This window comes from Athalia rosae, chromosome 2 (genome assembly GCF_917208135.1).
Source record: "Athalia rosae chromosome 2, iyAthRosa1.1, whole genome shotgun sequence".
Taxonomy (NCBI): domain Eukaryota; kingdom Metazoa; phylum Arthropoda; class Insecta; order Hymenoptera; family Athaliidae; genus Athalia; species Athalia rosae.
Genome location: NC_064027.1, coordinates 5,471,748 through 5,493,362, shown reverse-complemented (window position 1 = coordinate 5,493,362; position 21,615 = coordinate 5,471,748). Strand labels below are relative to the sequence as shown.

The window sequence follows — 21,615 nt, the reverse complement described above, 5'->3', positions numbered from 1 at the left end:
TCGGCACAAGTCTACGATTTAAACTTTTCATTTTTTTTCCAGTTTTCGAAATTTTGACTTTGCCCTATTTCGGAAACTGCGATACTCAGAACAAAACTTCATGAGTGAAAATTGATGCTTTCGATGAGCATCACAAGTTAGTCATCTAAGCTACCATGGTTTTGAGAAATTTTTTGTTTATCCAGGATGGTTTTTGAAAATTTCGATTTGTGCAAGAACCGTTGCAGTTTTTGCAAATACGCTAGCGGCACAACAATTAGTGCATCCTTTACTGTCCAGCACAATCATTTTTTTAGACAATTCCAAAATGGCGGAGCTACTCGAAAAAACCTTTTTTGGCTCTACTTTCGTCATTTTTTGTCATTTTGGCGTGGGCTTTTCGGCACAGTGCAGCACAAGTGTAGCACAATCTGGCACAATCAACATTTTTAAACATTTAAAAAATGGCGGAGCTAAGTTCACGGACATGAGGAAGTCAGAACCGTATCGCGCGACACGCGGAACAATCAAACTTGTACGACACGAATCCGCGCTGCAAATTTATCACCGTTTACCATACGCGACGTACATATTCATACGCGTTGGCACTGCAGGCGTATGTACGGGAAATTACAGTTGAGACGTCACCGTGCATACGGGTTATTACGTTATAATTATTACGCGATTCGATCGAATCGATTCTCCGCGGTCCGTCACCACCACCGGTCCGTGACGATCGTTGCGATTGTTCGTCGAGATCTCTCGATCTTCCGATGAACGTCATGATCTTTTATAGGTACGTCACATTCTTCGAACACCATAAATTGCGATGTCCGCGGGATTCGTGTCACATATTTATTGACTCGTTGTTGGTTTTTTATTTTATTTTATTTTTTTTCATTTGCCGGTTCGACCGTACGATGAAATAAACTAATTGAATTTCGTATATATACCACGCATGATACTCCGTTTCAACCGTCCATTTTTGGATTTTAATGTTTTTTTGTGTTTTTAATTTACTCGGTATAATTTGCATTTGTATACGTTAAGGAGGACGTGACCGTACAGTGTCTCCAAATCTAGAAACGTGAAAGTTTACATAAATTTATCATTCGACTCTGTAGAGCGGTAACTTTTAATTATCACTAGATATATACACGTACACGTATACATCTATATTTAAAACCTGTAACGCCGCGAATTTTATCGCCGTTATTATCAGCGCCACTTTTTTTTAACCCCTGTCCACCAAATTCGTCAACTTCTACTTTCCGTCGTTACACTAATTGTGTTACACGCGACGTATTCAAATTTTTTTTTTTTAGAAACTGAGTTACGGCTGTTCGCGCTAATTTGCTGTGAAAGATGAACTACCGAGCTATACACCTATTCAAATCTTTCGTTGAATAAAATAATGATAAAGTCGGATGCGCGTAACGAATCCAATTTTCGTCTTCCTAATAATTGTTAAAAAAAAAAAAAAAGAACGAAAGAAAAAAACTTGACGCGTTTGAAATAACATAATTACAGTATGTAATAAGTTATTCCAGCGGCGAAATATCCGGTCGGTGTACGTATGCGATGAAAAAAACAAAAAGAAAAAATTAAAAAAATATATCACGAATTTCTGGTTCACGGTAGCGAATTGTATACAGTATATATGTAACGTATGAAATTGATTAGATTTCAGCGCAGCGTCCGCTAATCAGTCTTTTCCCTAGCGGCGCGACGTCGTGTCCATTTGATACAGCTGTCTTGCCTTGTTTGGACGGTATATAGAGACCGGGGTAGAAGAGTAAAAGTGTGTACATAGGTGTATACGTACATACATAGGTATATACGCGTCTGCGTCTGAACGGACGTCGTCGTCCTTCGTCGATCTGGCCGAGATTAATAAGCCTTACCGATGCTAATGTCTTCTAATCAGACAGCAAACGGTCGTTAAAAAAACTTTTCTATAAATAGGTAAACATACCGGATAGACGAAAGACTCAATTAATTACAACCCCAACTCTCAGTCAATATCGAAATCCCTTCTAGTATTATACGTATACGTGTGTGTATATCCATTCGTTTGCCGTTGGGAATAAATCGAGATTTTATTACCGCGCTCACGTTATACATACTCTAAGGAAATAGAAAATTAATAAATAAATATGAATAAACAAATTGAAAAAAGGTATCCATCGAATAAAATTAGGTCATCGATAGTAAAATCGTTGAATTGGAGTAATTTTTATAGCCACGTCAAAATTTTTAGTTATTAAAGAAAAAAAAAAAAATCAATCGATTTAAATAAAAAATAAAAGCAAAGGAATGTCTTTTAGCCATGCAGGTAATGGGTATGTGCATAGATTATGCGTGAGCGGCTATACCGATGTATAATAGAAGGAGGGCGCCTTAAGAAATTCCTTGAAGATATGAGTGCATCTCGTGACGCAAGGGGGTATAGTAATAGCAATACGTACAGCGAGAGACAGGATACGGGATGATAGATGCTAACTCGAGATAATTCTTTAACGAGATAATTCTATCCATATATGGTCGTGATTTAAAATTATACGTGTTCCCATGTCTCCGCGACCATTGTGTCTTCGTGACTCGAGCTTATTCCTTCTTCGTTTCGTTCTTACTATATTTTTCTTCTGTTTTGTTCGTTACTTCCCGTTTTTCGTTCTTTTTCCGTCTTCCTTTTTCTCCGAGATCGCGCTCCGCAATCGGTATGAAATATACATCATCTGAGCGTCTCCCTAACGATCCCATCTTTTGATTAAAAAATTATCGATTCCGTTACAATCGTCGCGACGCGAATAATACCCACTCCCATCCCCCTACCATATCCCTGTGGATGCACACGCGGCATAAGTTTCGGAGAATATATACACAATCCCGTTTACATTTACGTTCACCCAAAAGAAGCAAACGAGTTTTAAGTATACAACGAGAAACGGATCAAAGCGATCTCCTCCCCTTTTTCGACTGTTAGTATAAGCCGCACAACGCACCGAGAACCCGCTTTCCCGAAAATCTTTGCACAAAGAATCTCCTGTGCATGCGGTGGGGGGGGATATGTGGATGAAAAAAGGGGGGAATATTTTTGCTGTTTTCGTAATACTCAGACGCAGATGGATGTGCGTACCGGTGGGAATATTACGGAGACACGAGGAGTCTGGGTAGAAAATGGAGTGGTGAAGAAAAAGAAAAACTAAAAGTAAAATGGAAAAAAGAGACATGTACCGCTCGTAAAGATACGGAGGTAGTGTATGAGGTACGTACACGATGTCGGCGCGCGGTTACATAGTCATCTATTATCGACCGGTATAGAAGAGATGAAGAAGAAGAAGAAGAAGAAAAAGAAGAAGAAAACGATCGAAATGAAGGAGAAGAAAAAAGGGAGAACAAGTTGAAGAGAAAAGTACGCCGACTGAAAAGCAACGTAAAGCAAACAACGTGCACGAAGAGGAGACAACCTGCGTGATTATATATGCCTATATAACACATGGGAAGATGTGAGAAAAATGATGAAAAAAAAGAATGAGAAGGAATCGCGACAGCGGCGGCAAAGCGAGGCGAAATGTTTGTTCAGCCCTCGGCTTGTGTATAAACGGAACGGACAAATCCTCCTCATTTTCATACCACATTTTCTATTAAATCATCCTCTCTCTCCACAGAAAGTTTTGGATATTTGTACGTGCGCTCGGTTCCGCGAAATTCGCTTAAAAGTAATTTATAACAACCGTCGCATCCGCCGCTGCAATAATTTTTGCGTACCGAGTTCGTACCGATCGCGTCGTTGGAGAGGTCATGGTTCGTTAACTTTATGGTTTTTTTTTTTTTTTTTCTTTCTTTTTATATTCATTCCTGTTTCTCTTATTCGTCTGACGTCGACCGCGCCCCGATCTGATTTTCGCATAGATATATAAAATTATTTTCGGATCAACGTATCACTTTTCATTGATCGATCGTAAAACTCTTCTGACATAAGATCAGATCAGCTACTTAATTTTGGCAAATCCATCGAAATCAGCTTTGGTTGGAGATTGAAGAACGAATTCAACGGAACACCGATAATCCGCCATCCACACTCGTTCGTTCGCGGTATATTGGTAATTAATAAATTCGTTCACATATATATATATATATGCGTCTAATCGTCATGCGATCACTATACGTACGGATTTCATTGAATCGATAAAGGAGTGCGATATACGCGTTTGGAATACGAAATGTCATCACGCGCCTATACTGAATTAAATATGATAAAGAATGAATGAAATATCGTGCGTGCGGTGGGCATACGACTTAATGACACAAGCTTTACGCAGATAATTTCCTTGCAATACCTGCACCGAATAATAAGAAAAAGAACACAAAAAGATAAAATAAAAAAAAAAAATTAAACCAGTAGCCCAAGCGTCATCGCTGTACACTACATATGTCCTATACGAATTCTACGTGCGTTAAATTGGAGGAGGCTCGTCTACTAGAAAAAAAACGTGAAAAAAACGTTAATTCGGAGTGACCTCTCGATCAGGCGTTCGTATAAAAATTTCTCGAAACAGGTCAGAAAATCGGCGACGTGATCGTTGAGAGAGACGCGGATTTCGTCAACTCGCACACGTGAGGAATCCGAAATATCTGTATAGAAAATGTTTAAGAAAAAAAAAAATAAAGAAAACCCCGCGACGGTCATTCAAGCATAATACCACATAGGTACGGGGTATTAGTACATACGACGATGTGCATGTGTATCGTAGGTACCAGTTTTATTACGTTGGAGTCGACGTCGCCTCTGGACACGGTCATTTCTTACTTTCACACCGGCGCGGCGTGCAACTGCACCGCTTCACCGATACACGCTTTTAAATATTATTCCACGTGAAGGAGGTGACGCGGAAGGTACGTAGGTACATACCTGTACATACACGACGAATACATACGTGGGGACTCGTGGGTGAGTTACGCGGCTGTACACGGGAGTAAATATATATGTATATGGGTAGGTGTATAAGGCAAGAGGAGAAAAATACTTTTCCCTTTTAACTCGGATTTCCAGTTCCATTTTTAGATATCACGTAAGCTGCGATACAGCCAACGTCTCGGCATCGGCGACAGGTAAAACAAGAAGGGGAAAAAAAGAGGGTACATAAAATTGCGTTACGGACCGTACGCGGCAGCCTCGCTGCAGATCTCGCGGGGATGGAGAAACCTCAAAAGCAGATGTGGCGTGGGCGCGGCATTCTCAAAACACGTCGATAAGTATATCGTACGTATACGTACGTACGTAACGTTCTTTCGTTCGTTCTCGCTCGCCGCATAACCATTTTCGGATATTTAACGAGTCACCGGATTCTCGAGGCGCTAAACTCGCCCCCTTTTTTTATCGCCGCACGCCAGAAACTCCGAAAAATCTACCAGGCATTCGGACGAAGACGCGACCTCCGTCACCTTTTTTTCATCCAGATGTATCGATCGTTAAAAAAAAAAATCGGGGAGTTCCCGAAGGAGTCCGGAGATCGACGTCTCATTGGTAAGGCGTTGGTTGCATTGTTCGGCAGCTGCGGTGCGACGGCCGTAGGAGAGAACCACCACGTGAGTCACGGTAGTGGATTTTTTAAAGCAAACTCAGCACACGCTGTTTTTATTTCACGTTGTTGTTGGTTCGATCTTTCTTTCCTTTCTTTTTTTTTTTTTTTCTTATTCTCTCTTTCTCGCGCTCCCCTACTTCTACCCGTGGTTATTTTTAACTTCGGCTGTATACCTCCGTTCCACGGAAGGACCCGGTTCTCCTTGAATCGATGGCCCATTTCTGCAAAATCTGCCCCTGCGTGCGCGACGCAAGTCCAAAGATCGTTTTCTCACCGTATGCAACTCGTATACCTTCTGCGTAGCACAGCCGCATACGGTGCAAGCGAATCGCCTACGCATAATAAAGTCTTCCGCGAAGTTAGAAAAAAGTGTGAAAAAGAGGAGAAGAGAAATAAAAAAACAACACCCCTACGGCAACGCGACTTTTATCGCGACCTGATCGGATATATTCCGCGCACACCTCAAATTCTCGGCGCTGCAACCGGGATCTTATTGTAATTCAACGAGAGTAGCTTGCACCGCGATGCGGCAGTAGCCGTATAGCTACTCTGCGGATAATTCTCCACTGCAGAAGGGAGGAAAATAAAAATAGGAGAGAAAAACCGTTGGAAAATCATGCGCAGAGATCCTATAGGTATATACCGAGTAGGAAAAATCTTCCACGTGAAATTCCGCGTTAGCGTTGATGTGATTAGATAATGGGATAATTTCCGTAAGAGCGGCGGTATTAATAAGCGTATAGTGGAGGGCGCGTCGCCGGGTCGTTAATACAGAAATCGATTTGCAAATTACCGGCTACCGCGCGGGGTGACTTCAATGCCGATACGCGTGCACAGGAAACATCGTAGGTATACCTACATACTACGACGCGATGGAATGAATTTTGCCGAAAAATAAAAAACTGAATTCATTTTTCACGATCATATCCTGGGTATAATTTTCTCAAAGTTTCGAAATAATGCAGCGCATGACGCGTACTGTATACGTCGTAAAACCACCGGTGGATATACCTTTGCATATGATACATAACGTTCACCCGAGTCGTCCTGTCCAAATAAAGCGTCTGTCCGCGAAAAAGATCTTCGTACGATAGAAACTGAGGTGTACGAAACGTATTGAAAGGAACGGTGCGTCGTCGTCGCGATCCTCGTCGCGTTCGTCGTCGTAGTCGTCCGCCTTCGAAGGGTAGATATCGCGTCGCGCCGCTTAAAAGGCTCGATAAAACTTTCTCCGTTAAGAAACGGTCCTTCGGCGAGCTCTTTACGCGTCGAGTGCCCCGCAACGCGAACGATAAAGAATAAGAAAAAAAAAAAAAAAAAACAACGAATGATTTGGCGAAAAATTCTGAAGGGAAACAGGCGGGAAAACGAGTTGAACAAAAATCGGTATCGGGAAGCTCGGCGGCTCTCCGCGGGTCCGCGATGACGACGCAAAGACACCTGACGACGTCTACGTATGAGGACACGGTCAAGTGCCTCGGAACAATACGAGTACATAACCTGATACCCTGCGCCGAGATTATAGCCGTCGAACGAACGAACGAACGCGTACCTGCAACGTACGAAACCTATATATTGCGTTAGGCCCAAGGCCAAATTTCCGGTATTAAAGTCACATCAACGACGACGAGGATGAGGGGAAAGGAGGCGGCTACGCGATCATCGCGGACGCGGGCGGATCGTTCTTCGGCTTGGACGGGACCCCGTGTTCGCGTAGCGGCGCGCCACGTAACCGCCGATCGGTTTATATTGCGCGACAAATAAATGCTCGACAAATTTCTCCTACATGTGGACGTGTCCGCGTGCGCGGACGACGTTCCTTGATATTTTAGCGAAAATTTTCTTCATCTTCGACCGCTTCAGCGATCGAACGAAGGTGGGTGGGCCTCGAGACCGCGAATTAGGCGTGGTTGGAAAGCCTGGCAACGAACAACAACCTACGTTTAAACGGTTTCGCTGAGGTGACAAAGATTGGAACGCGCGTTCCTCGCCCACACCTTATTTCCTGCCCGCCTGCCTGTTTGCCGCGTTCTCATCCACCTATATGTATATGTATAATCCTCGTCAGAAGTGAACGAAACGTCCGGAGTCTGGACATTGTTTTGCCTCGAGAAAAAATTCGTCCTAAAATTTAATTCGCCGTATATAAAACATCGAGAGGACGACCGTACGTCCGTTTCATCCGAAGATATTGAGAAATCAGATGAGAAAAATTTGTAACAGAGTTTCAAAAAAATTGGCGAATTGAATCGATGGAACAGAAAAAAAAAAATAATAATAATGTATAATAAAAAACGAACCAAAAAAATTAGAGCGCACAATAGACGAGATCAGCGAATTAAAAATCACGGTATATAATTTTACGTGGCAAGGGATTAAAAGGAAAGCCAACATCCGCAAGGAAATTCAACGTACGTTTTGGTTTCCGCGCGCGTTCGAATTAATCTGATATACTCACGGTGCGTAATGACCTTATATCACATACATATATATATATTATAAGCCCGAGACACACAATACATTATAATGAATGCGGTTCTGCCGGGTAGGAACTTAAGAACGACCTCGGCACAATTATAACTAGGTATTGTACGTACGCGATAATCATCGTCGTGATTGTTATCATTATCATTATCATTATCATTATCATCGTCGTATATTCATACGCGTATTATATTTATTACACAGTGAAAAGAAACGCTGCGCTGATTCACGTGAAAATCTGGAACGACGACGCCACGTCTCCGGATATATGAGCTACACGTATAAGTATACGAATCTCCATAATATTTGCGATAATATTGTAACACGTAGATCGAAAGTACGGCTACGCGTATGTGTGGCAAAAATCACAAGAAGACACGATTTCTCAAGTAAACGACGATGACTGCGACGTTGTCTCGTTGCATCGAATATTTCCCATCGCGTATAATGAGACGGAGGATATTAAAAAAAAAAAAAGAAAGAGAGAGGAAATAAAAATTTCAGCGAGTATATATCCACGAATCTTCTCACATTATTCATCAACCGCCGCGCGTAAGAATCTACCCGTACCGGCGGAAGAACGGAGATTTTTATTCGTCGTTATCGGACCAAATGAGGTCTAGGTACGTATCCAGGTATTCCTCGACCGAACCCAATACTTTGCAACCAGGTCGAGCCGCTTCTACGCCTGTTCCACGATTTCTAGCATTTAATAAGGTGGATGGGATGCGGATATATAGAGAGCAGCTGGTATCGATCGATCTCCCATTGTGAATCGGATTACTCGTATCGACAGACGTTTAAATCAGCGAGTCGTTCGTAGAGAAATTTTTTACTTTTCTCTTCGATCTTCGGTGAGACAGAAGTCCGTACAGAATCAAGAGTGACGAAAATAAACTTTACCGTCAATTATTGTTCATCGAACTGTATGTGAAAATTGAGTAATTGAACCAACGAAAATTAAGCAATCGTTGGACGAGTAATAGAAAATCCTTTCGGAGATTATTTCGGAGAAAATGAAGAGAAAAAAATAAATCGAATTTGCGACCCTTCGATCGCAATGGAACGGAAAATCTAGCAGCGCCGTATAACGAATGAATAAATTTGTACAATCGAGAGCGTACATAAGTTTCAACGCTCGCACATTGATACGTACGATATTATAATCTATGGAACGGTAATAATTTTCTAAAATGTATAATATCGTTTTCTCGCAACTATTTGCACTTATAAATAAATCATGTACTTCTTTATCTCACGGTTGAACGAGTCTCTATGATTTATCTCGATCTTTATCTTCGTTCTTCTCTCTCCCTCCGGAGTCAGACTTCGGATTATAATATAAGCGAACCGTTAATTCGAGGCTGGAAAAATTATTCTTCTACTTTCGTTGATAAAAAAAAGCAAAATTAAATTCCGGATCGTCGCTGCAGACTGACGATGATTTTCTATAACCTCTTTTTTTTCTTTCTTTTTTCAACGTTGCAATCGATCCTCGCGAATCAGGAAATCATACGGTAGTCCCCCATAATTGTTTGTAAATTTATCCGCCGGTATAATATTCCATTTTATCTATCTTCGGGTATAATAAATTCCGTTGTTTACGGAATTTTCTATATACGTAGGTACTTTATATCTCGATTGTCACTCGCATGAATATGTAGTCAGTACGACGACTAACAGATGGTTGAGACGTCGACATGTTGGGGAATCGAAGGTTGGCTTTATATTATACTTTTGCTACCGCGCTCCCGATGCTGCCTCGCGTTTCATTTTGCGCGATGCAACAACAACATTTCCTCTATGCCTATTACCCGTATACACGCGCGCACCTGACTATGAGAATCGAATTAAATCCAAAATACATAAATAAATAAATAAATAAATTGAGAAAAAAAAAAATGTATATTTATTCAGTGTAGACCGCAGCTGCAGTGTCTCGTAACACTGCAAGTCAACTGTCTCCTCGGTCATACCTTTTACCTAGGGAAGGAATCTTGGGAAAAAAAAAGAATAGAAAAATACACGTGGACAATGCATCGAGATAAATTTCTCTCTACGCACTCGTAGATCTGTACTTATCGTAAATTGTTTAAAAAATATGTTCAATTACCTTTTTCAAATGTTTGTTCACCCATTTCGTGAAGGTCTTCTTTTGTATGGCATCTCGTTCGTCTGTAAAAATAAAATGGAATAAAAAGATTATTAAACAAAAAAATTTCACATCGACTATACAGAGGCACATAAATGAACGTGTGATATGCATACAGTATATACCTAATAGTTACGAGCAAATGGTAGCGGTATAATAAAATAGACACAAAAACAAATAGATGTATATACGTATCTACGTATAATTTGTTATTTAACAATCGTCCAAAGGCATCTAAGTTCGTTAATTGTTTTACAAAATGAGAACAGCGGGCGATAATTATCGCCAGACGTAGTACGTACGTACGTACGGCGTAATCCCCATACATATATATACCCATAAATTTATGCACTCGTAATACATATAACGACGTTTAATTCTTTGTAGGTCAAAAGATCGGATCTTGAGGTAGAAACGTTACAAACGATGCGTACCTACAGATACCGTCGCACAGGTAGACCCGACGCTACTACCGAACTGTAACGTAATGTAACCCTACCGATGACGTCACTAACACGTGTAATCTAATAGCCGGAACGTAGGCTAAGGCGTTCGACTGAACAGGGTCGTACTAAACGATGGGCAACGCGTGAAAGGAAACGAAGCAAAAAAATAAATAAAAATAGAAAATAATAAAAATAAAATTAATCAAATAAAATCAAACGTAACATAATAAATTCAATGAATATTATATATACAAGCTGTTGGAATGTACACGCATGCAACATATACGTTACGTGACGAGTGAGGAATAAAAAGTTACACATATTCGTTTCATTTATTCATTTAAGTATATTTATGTATATACATATATATATATATTTTTTTTTTTCATCTTTATCTAACGCGCGACCGTGCAGTCACATATTTACGGTGTACACACGACTCCGTGCATGCACATATACGGTGCGCCGCTTTGCATGCGGTGATAATAATTTTTCTTTTTTTTTTTTTATTTCCTTTTTTCTATTTTTCCAACATCCGAACGCAGGGAGGGGCGCGGAGCGAGGGGGGAGGGTATAGAGCTAGTGCGCGCATACCTCCTCCAGTGGTGTTTTTGTAATTTTATCGCGGTGCAACGGTGCAGGGCTTGCTGCGCCGGCATAAAATACGAGAAGTTGCAATATGAGCGGCGGCGTAGGTCGTAACAGGAAATAGAAACGTGGGATCGATCCTTTCCCGATGTCTATACTACTACTCTCCGTACGAGAGCGTAGAAGCGACAGCAATGCACGGGAATTTCAGAACACGGGTAGGATTCGGATTCGCGAATCCCGATATTACGCCGTCGATATGATATTACATCCGTTGGTGGTATCGACTGCATTTCTTGCCAAATCGAGGGACTGCAACTCGCCGGAATTACGGGCGAATATTCGCGTTGTGATTTTTATTGAGAAAAACTAATGATAACGTCCAAGTGAAACACGATGAAACGGAGCGATTTTAGCGGACGCGCACGGTGAGGGATTCACGAAGCCGAACCAGATATAATGGACCTCGTTCGCTCACTCCCACGATTCGTTGCAGTCACGTACAATGGTTATAGTTTTATTTGACCGGGCCTACGATCGCTCCAACTGACAATAAATTGAACTTGACCCGGTCAGGCGATGGACTTTTACGAAGGAACGATGAACCGTCCCCCCCCGACGAAAATTTCCAATTTCCCACAGTTTTCGAAATTGTTTATAATTTTTCTGAAACGAGAAAGGGAAATGAATTGAGAAGGAAGAACAGCTTCGATTCATTCGTTCGTAAGCCCGCACCGCGGTTGTTTTTTCAATCTTGCGTTTTATGTATTAAACTAACACGGTGACCCCGCGCGACATGTCAAAAGATGCTGACAACTGGTGTTATAAAGTGGTCAACGCCCTCGCAACGTGCAATGCCTCGTTATTTTTTCTCTTTTTTTTTTTCTTTTCTTTTCTCTTTCTCTCTTTTCTCTATTACACACACGAGATGAGTGTCACGGCTTTTGTACACAGCGACGAGTTGGAGTACAATTTTTATCCCAGTCTCCGTAACGTACGTTACATACATATATTATATGGTAATAAATGACTCAATTTTCATCTGGTATACGCCGCTAAATTTCAATAAACGCGTCGCGATGATAGCAAAGTAAAAAAGTAGAGGAAATTATGGAATGTTAAAAAAATATATGTAACGAATGGCATTGAATAACTGATCGTGAGTCTGTACGAAAAAAAAAATTGCGAAACGATTCCGAATAGTTTCAAGATCGTTGGGAGGAAACGGCGATTGCCAAAATTGAAAATCCGAGAAACTGAAGGCGAATTGGAAAATGAAAACGGAATTTCGAACACGTCTCTTGGACGACGTTCGGGGTCAGAAAGAGCGTCGCGCGCGAATCAGAAAACTTGAAAGATACAACGACAATAATCGTGGAGCCGTGCGGCTGTAAGGAGCACGTTCGTCGTCGCGTGAAAATGTCCCGTGTACGGGGGCCGCGGTCATTTACGACACGGTACGTAACCGTGTGTAATAGTTCAAAGTGGCGTACGGGGTGATATGGTTACGGGTACGGGTACGGGCGTAACTACGCCTATAACCGTAACCATATCGTAATCCATGAGAAGCGAGCGTTCGAGTGCAGAGGACGTAACTTTCGTGACAAATAATCATAACGTATCGCAGCCATGTGCCGACCCGCGAGCTTCGAGTACGTAGATACTTTTGCTGCAACGGCGGCAGAAGTGTACCGAATACACTTCACTCGACGTACGGGCGCCGGCAAACATTATTCCGTATGTCAACGACATTTCAAGTTCATTGCTTTGCGCTACGGCTGCACTTTACCGTAAGGCTTATTTTACTTTCGCGAAACGAGACGATTCGATTCGATTTTTTTTTTTTGAAGAATTCCTCGATCCCGTCGAAGCCCGAATCCGACTCGTTCTATACGGAAAACAGAATGTTAACAACTAAAAATCGACGAAATTTAGCGCATCAATTTTTCCCCGATGCGTGACACGCGTAGGCGGACGTTTCTTCGGTTTTCGGGAATGATTCACGCTGTAACGGATCTTATTTATGATATTTTTTCAACTTTGAGAGTCATCTCTGTATAGGTATATACGATATTATTTATTCATTTATTCTTTTTAACGGGTGTTAGGCAGTACCGATGTCCGTCAGTCATTTGACCACGGTGGTAACGAGAGGAGAGAAGTAGAAAGAGAATAAGTAGGAAGACGGATGATCGCGTGTTCTTACACATCGAATCGCTAGTAATAATATGATATATTTATGTATTTGACGGACGTCTCAGGTATTTCGTTTCGTCATTATTTTCTAACGATCGTTCGAGATTGCTTTTGATATGAAATAAATTTCTCTTTTACGCCGAAGGAGATCAAAGGTTGCGGTGAATCGGATCGGCGTGAAAATCTCCATATAAATTCAACGCGATAACGGCTGTAACATAATATGTAACGAGAAAGCTATAATGAGATGATATCGGACGTCGACTCTCCTTGTCAAGGAAGTCAAAGTTTTTAGAAAAATCAACGGTTAAAAGTTCCTCTCAACAGACGTCGACGGACGGATACGTAAATCAGCGTTGAAATACAACGAACAACCAGCCTCGGTGTAAAAAATCATAATAAATAAATAAATAAACTTCAAAAGCCCTAAAGAGATAAAAGATGAAGTTTGTTATGTACCGAGGAAAAATTCGCGCGGTTTCGCTTATAAAGTGGACCTTTGTCTGTTCTGCGCATAAAATAAAATGTACCATATATGTGTACATACAAAACTAGCTGTAAAACGATCGTGATAATATATAAATGAACTTCTGAAACGTACGTATTATGAGAAGAAGAGAAATAGAATTTTTTTTTTTTTTTTTTTTTCATTAAAACGATGAATGAATGCAGACATGCTACCGACCGACCATTAAAATGCATCTTCTTCCCACACGAAGCATGCGAGGGCGCCAAACAAATGCACCATAAATAAAAAAAAAAAAAAAAAAAAAAAAAAAAAAAAAAAATAAAAAAAAAAAAAAAGGAGCGGCAGACATTGCATCTGCGTTTTTCATTAACGGTAAACCTCATAGCGATTGCATGTTATCAATTCATTAATATTATCATCACTTTTTTTTTACTTCTATTCATTTCATTTCAGGGAGATGAAGTCGATGAAAGTATAGCTAATGATTTGGATATGACAAGACAAAAAATCACGTCTATTTTCCAGGCAAATTGTCGTGGCGAGGCTCAATATTTGTTTTTTTTAATTCATTGATTTTTCATTTTTCATTCGTTTCCGTCAGATTTCACGCTGGGAAGATCCGAGTCCCGCCCGCAGCATCGTAGGATGACTTTATGCAGAACAAGTGCGAAGTACAAGTTTCGCCAACACGAACGATAAGGTATTACGCGGAGAAACTGACGACAACGCGATGCTTGACGTAAATGGAAGCCCGTGATCGGTCTGCATTTGAATGAAGTTGTAACGGTATATACGTATAACCGGGATCGCTAATAAATTCTGCGGCGACAAAACTAGCGTCTCTGTTTTCTCGGTGTCTAGATATGATACTTTTCTATTTTTTCTTTTTCTATTTTTACTTCTCTATTCACTTTTCATTATTCAATCTCCTCTTCTCTCTCTCTCTCTCTCACTCTCGTGAACTCTACTGTACCGATTTTGCGTTTCGCCTATTTTTTTTTATCTCAAGATTTTTTTTTTTTTGTTCTTTCTTTTCTTCAGCTCACGCATTTCGTATTAGCATTTCTTACGCCGATCTCATATATACCTCTCGTTCCGAACTGTTGCACGGACGTCGATCGACGACGGAGATTTACGATAACAACCGTTTCGCCCTGAATAAGCTGCTGCCGCTTATGCGATACACGATACGCGATGCGATACAAATACACGTGAATCAAATTTACATATGTACATATAACACGCACGCGCTTGTGAAATTTATAACGAATCATAAACAAATCACCCGTACACGGGTACAACATAGTCTACAGGTAAACCTGGACCGCGATCCGCGATTTACCTCATACTACTTTATCAGGGATTCGATTAGGCGAAAATATACGCGCGTTTCGATCAATTTATTCATCCTCAAGAGATCAAGATTGTACAATAGGTACGCAAGAAAAATGGCCGGGACTTGGAATTTGGCTATGTTTTTACTTCTTTTTGAATTCATTGTTTTTTTTTAATTTTCGAGTCGCGCGACGCGCTAAGTTATACGCACGGAACGATTAATGTAAGTCATACGGATTATCTTCAATGATCTCGAGATTATCGTCCCAACGATTTTGGCGGAATATTAACTTCATCCTCCGGGCAAACGTATTGGGTGTATAAATCTGTCGCGCGCAAAAGTTGGCAGCGAGGTGTTCGTATATTTCTTGGCAGAGGTTCTACAAAAGGTTTTCCGGCATTTCGAATAAACGGCATCTGCGACACGAGAGTAGATCCTACTTTGACCCGCGCGTGGAGGTCGAATTCGGGAAGAGCGAAAAAAAAAAAGGAAAAGGAAAAGTAAAAGTAAAAGAAAAGCAAAACAGTAAAACGAAAATAGTTCACTTGTATTTTATACGATCAAAAATGTTTCAAATATTTTCTCTTCGATCCACTTCTTCGCCAACGAACGGAGGTGAGAAAATTTTTTTGCGATGACACGACGTCGTCGATGACGAAATGAATTTTTAAAAAAAATTCAGCCGGATAATTTCTGACCTACCGGTTGGTAATGTAGAAACTATTGCCCCTAAGTTTGCCCACGTTATACGCCCACGTAAAAAATTACGTAAATCTTGTGCAAATTTGTACCAAATGTAAGACAAACAAAAAAAAAGAATAAATAATAATTTATCGTTTCTTTGTTAAAATCTAGCCACCTTAAGCATATAGGTGTGATATACGTGGGTCGATCTCGCGCCGAGCAGGAATGATCATTTTGCCTCATAAGTTAACACCTTCGCGATGCGTTACAAGTTATACATATAGATAGACGGGTGAGTGCACGCGTACGCGCGCAATTCACATTTTATTAATCCGAGCAATCGATCTGTAGATCGAACTACGTAATATTATCATTGATCGGCGATCGTGAAATCACAATCCAAAATCGTGAAATTACAGATTCATTATCTCGCACAATATTATTATACATGGTGCAGATGGGCGGCTGGTCTCTTTGAAAGCAGATAAACAACGAGCGTGAATTTCAAGTTTATATTGAGGTGCAGATCGCATCGTATCAAATCTGGTAAAGTTTATAACCATGTCACAATTGGTCGTGAGCGGTTGTGCATGTGGATGAAATTCAAGCGTCCTTCCGCGAGAAGGTAAAATATGATTGCATTTTCCGATAACTCGTACATCGTACGGATCTAAGAGACCGTAAAACCAGCCGCCAGTAAAAACTTTGTTAAATAAATGAAATCACCGCGCGGAACGCACCGTACACGTGTTTATTGTAATTACCAATTCGCGTATAAACGAGAAAAATGACGCCATTACATACAAAAACGGGAATACTTGAATGCGCTCATATTAGCAATCACCATTACGAATGTACCGTCTTATCCGCGACAACTATGTGTACATAAAACCATTGAAATAATCAACCAGTTCAGTTACTACGCAAGCTCATTGACGGACTTACATAATTATAGTTACTTAACAAACAGCATTTTTCCTCAATATATAGAATTCCGTCATTTCGTTTGCATTAAAAATTATAACTGTGCGGTTTCAAGGCGGGCCAATTAATATGAGATACAACAAAAGAAAAAAAAAAAAATTATGATGGACAGGAAGAATATTGAAGTTGAAAAAATAATTCGGTATAACACCGTTATTTTAAAATGATGCACCGCTAAGTTCGAAGTCATATTTTTTTGAATCTGTATGGGTATTCGTACTGAAATATATCTGTACAGAGATATACGCGCGTGTGCATGGCGTATGTACGCGTATCACTTAAAATAGTTGGAATAATAGTCGTGACTATAAAGTTGAAGAGGCAAAGAGTTGAATGGTATCTTTCAACCGGGTACTTCAAAGGTTTAATTTTATGTGGTGTACTTGTAAAATCTGTAATCGTAATAACCCGAGAACACGCCGTCGAGCGAATTAGCTGCTGCAGCAGAAGAGACTACTGACTGCGCCAACGATTTTCGACAATCTGCACTTTCTCAAACGAATTGGGCGATCGTAAATTCACTACAGATCATCGACGGCTCGTCGTAATTCGATCATGAGATTTTTCTCACGCCCCGCAGCAGCGACGCGATAACGAGAACCGTATAAATTCCTATGGGTAAAATTCTCAGAGAATTTTCTCTTTGCTAAGGGCGTTCGTTCAACTTCACGTACCGTAAACCATCGACATATACTCGGGAGTATAAAAAATAGAGGAATCGAACCATCCGACATAAGGGCGTTATCGAACTACGCGTACAACGCGTGTGAAATAGTATCGATTGAGTTTAATAACGATAACGGTTTGAAGAAGATAGAAAAAAAAAAAAAATAGAAAATGAACGAAGAACATTTTTTTTTCTAAATCTAAATTAGTTTGTAAGGTACACACAAAACTTGTGCGTTCGACGAACAAATATTTGGACAACAAAACCTTCTCCTTTTTTTTTTTTTACAAATTTTTTCTATTTTTACGCCGATACGGACGTGATATCGACATGTGAAGAATTTTCATCAGTCCGTTCTTTTCTTCCTTTTTTCTTCGTTTTTTTTTTTTTCTCTTCTTTGTAACTCCTTATATTTTTAACAAACAGAATTTTTCCAGAGTGAAGTTTGAGGAGCACGAAGATTAGCTTTCCGGGAAAGTGTATAAATAATAGATAGTTATAATGTAACGAAGACGTACACCTATGCGCGTACATAAGCTATTTATTTTAGTTTCGAGCGAATTCATTTTTCTCGAGCACGTGATATATCATCATCAGAGCTTCAGAGCTAATTAACCATACGTCTCGTTACACGCACTATAGAGTGATGAATTAAAGTGTCTTCTACTCTCCAAGCACGTAACACAGGAATGATTGGTGTGAAAAAAAAATAAAAAAATGAAAAAACATTGCCAAATTTTCAACGAGCATTGAATCAGAAAATCGAAAATAATTAATCAAAATTATGTCTATCTGAAAGATCTGATAACGCAGTTTCACTCGAAAGTGAACACCTCGTATTACATATAACGATGTGTTTCCCCATCCTGATTAAAAAAACGGTTAATTAATTTTCATAGGCCATCGCCAAAAATATTACATAAAAATGAATAAATTTTTGCGTTCGGAATGAGCGAACTTCTCCATCGATATTGCTATGTCATTTTTTTTCATTTCGTCATTTACACATATTTACCTGGGTACACATAACGTTTGTATACCTACGAGGTATGCGCGATACATCCGCAAGTCTGACATATCACATGCGCGTAGTATATTGAGCGTAGGGTACGGTACATGTAAGTTATACATATGTATAATGGCGTTTTCGTGTTTCAAACAAAGCCGTGCATTCATTCCGTTGCCGCGGTACGTGGCACGTGGCCAGCATACATTTCTCTTTATCTTCGTTACCTCGGCGGTAAGGATATTAGGTAGGAGGTCGTGGGGACTTAGAGCCAACGGTCATACGCATCACGTGCGTTACCTTACGCGCCCCGAACTATAACGACACGAGAATCAGACGAGTGGCACAGTCCTTCGAATCGCGGAAAATATCAGCACATACTGCAGGAAAATAGGTTGGGGAAATTTTGGGAAATTCTTTAAAAGAAAATGCGGGGTAAAAATATTGTTCTTCGAATAGAAAAATTCTGTAAAAATTTAAACGTCCGATTCGATACTGTGTACGATCTGCAGTAAATGCTGTACACATGTGAGCCTATCAAGACAACGCACCTGTTTCCTGTGTTAGCTGATTATTCTACTTCGCGCTAGCAAGCTGCTGACCCGGTTCACCGTTGGGGAAACAACTGCACGCGCTGCTAAATTAGTGAGATAGTAAGATGAAAAAAAAAGTATGAGTAGGTATGAGGGAGGGAAGATAAATGGATTCGTTAAAATTGAATGACAGTGAGAACAGAGATGATAAGATGCGCGTAAAAATAGTGAGCGGGACAGTCGTACGGACAGTGTTTGTGAAAAAAAAAAAGAAATCGAACGGTTCCCGCGAGAGACGATAACGATAGCGAACAATCTACAGATTTTCACGTGGAGCATATTAATAAATGTGTCGACGTGCGTTTCCCTATCGACCCCAACTTTCGATCAATGATCGCCATTGCCAGATGTGGGATGATGACGAATTGATGGGTATCGGGAAGCGATATGCGCGAATGAGTCACGCGCCTTTTGAATCGTTATATTTTAAATAGCAGATCAAAAAGTCCACGAGACACCTAAATTTTTTCGCTCCATAAAACGACAAATCAGCAATAACTCAATCGGTTCGATCGACTTGAATAGCGGATTCGGATTCCTAGGTTCAAAATGTATCACGATATCATATGAAACAATTTTTTTAGAAATGGCGATTTTTCAACCCAAAATCGCGAAAATTCCAAGGAATTTTGTTGATTTTTGGGCCAAAAATGAAGTACTCTAAAAATCGTTCGTATGGCACTTTTCTTACGTATTTTGACCTCAGGAATCCAAATCTGAAAGAAAAATTGATCCATCTCTAAAATTGACCGAGTTATCGCCAATTTTCAGCTTTTTGGGCTAAAAAATAAAAAATTGATTTTTTAGTCTATATTAATGTAATTCGAGCTCAGGAATCCGAATCCGGAAGAAAAATTGATCTATCTGCAAAAATGACCGAGTTATCCTCATTTTTTCGCATTTTTTGGCATAAAAATGGAGTTATCTCGAAGGGAAGAAATCGTAGCTCAATTTGGACAACGGATTCGTGTTCCTGAGGTCAAAATACGTAAGAAAAGTGCCATACGATCAATTTCAAAAAATAAAAATTTTTGGCCAAAATTTGAAAAAATCGTAAGGGGTACCCCTTGGAAAAATCTCAAATTTTGGCCGAAAATTTTTATTTTTAAAAATTGATCGTATGGCACTTTTCTTATGTATTTTGACCTCAGGAACACGAATCCGGAAGTTAAATTGAGCTACGATTTTTTCCCTTCGAGATATCTCCATTTTTATGCTAAAAAAAGCGAAAAATTCGCGATAACTCGATTAATTTTATAGGTAGACTAATTTAACTTCTGAATTCGGATTCTTGGGCTCAAAATACATAAGAATAGCATATAAAAAAAAATATGTTTTTTCGACCCAAAATCGACAAAAATCCAAGGATTCTTTGGATTTTTTCGATTTTTGGGCCAAAAATAAAGTATTTTCAAAATCAATCGAATGATGCTTTTCTAATGTGTTCTGACCCTAGGAACACGAATCCGTTGGTCGAATTGAGCTACGAATTTTTCCCATCGAGATATCTCCATTTTTCTGGTCCAAAAAGTGAAAAATTGGCGATAATCAGCGAGCATTTCGATGGAAAGATCAATTTATCCTGCAGATACGGATTCTTGAGTTCGAACATAAAGTGCGCGCTTACAGTGCTGGTGATCTAGGCACTGAACGTCCATACAACTTGGGATACAACTGCAGCATGTATGATTCAAATTGATCGAAGCGCGAAAATTGTTCTCGCGGTCACAGTCAATTAATTAGGTGATTCATACGAAACATTAATTAACACCTGACTCACTCTCTTTAATTGTATAACAAATGAGCTACTCGACCCGAACGGATTCGAAAGTCAGTAGCAAATTTCTCTTGTTTATTGTTTCACACAAATATAGCACCAATATATCTGTCAAATAATATTGCAAAAATAATACACATGTATATTATTGATCGGGTGGACGTCCTTGTTTTTTTTTTTTTTTTTCACGTGCAAAGCGAGTAATCTACCGTAGATAATAAAGTGATAATATCATACGGATACAACGTTAATTACGCGATCGCTCTGCAGATCCGATCGATAAAAGTACTAATAATAATTAGCCACGCCCAAAGAACGTAAAAATTTTTATCCGTACGACGACCGCGTGTACGGTACAAGAGTTGAAAATTCATCGGGACACATGTATATGATACGTATACGTGAAGATACCGAAGCGATCCTTTCCTTGCACTAAACTCAACCGGTTTCTTTGGCATTTCAGTTATGATAATCCCAAGTTTCTCAGAATTATAACATGGTCAGTAGACGCCACGCTCCTGAATTTGTCCCCACGATCAACCGACCGACCGACCGACCGCTGAGCGCACGTGTGTGGCCTACGTGCGATAATAATTTTTCCCCATACTTTTTTCGAGGGAAAAAAATCAAAACCAGAAATAAGTCGCGAAAAGATACCTGAGACGG

The 21,615-nt window shown here is 40.0% G+C and overlaps 1 protein-coding gene across 1 annotated transcript in view; it reads right to left on the bottom strand.

Moving 5' to 3' along the window:
- Positions 1 to 21,615, bottom strand: part of LOC105684555 (microtubule-actin cross-linking factor 1) — a 144,592-nt gene that overhangs the window by 81,465 nt on the left and 41,512 nt on the right. The window contains exon 2 of the mRNA XM_048650672.1: positions 10,165 to 10,226. Coding sequence (XP_048506629.1) covers positions 10,165 to 10,226 — 62 coding nt within the window. The remainder of the gene's footprint in view (positions 1 to 10,164; positions 10,227 to 21,615) is intronic.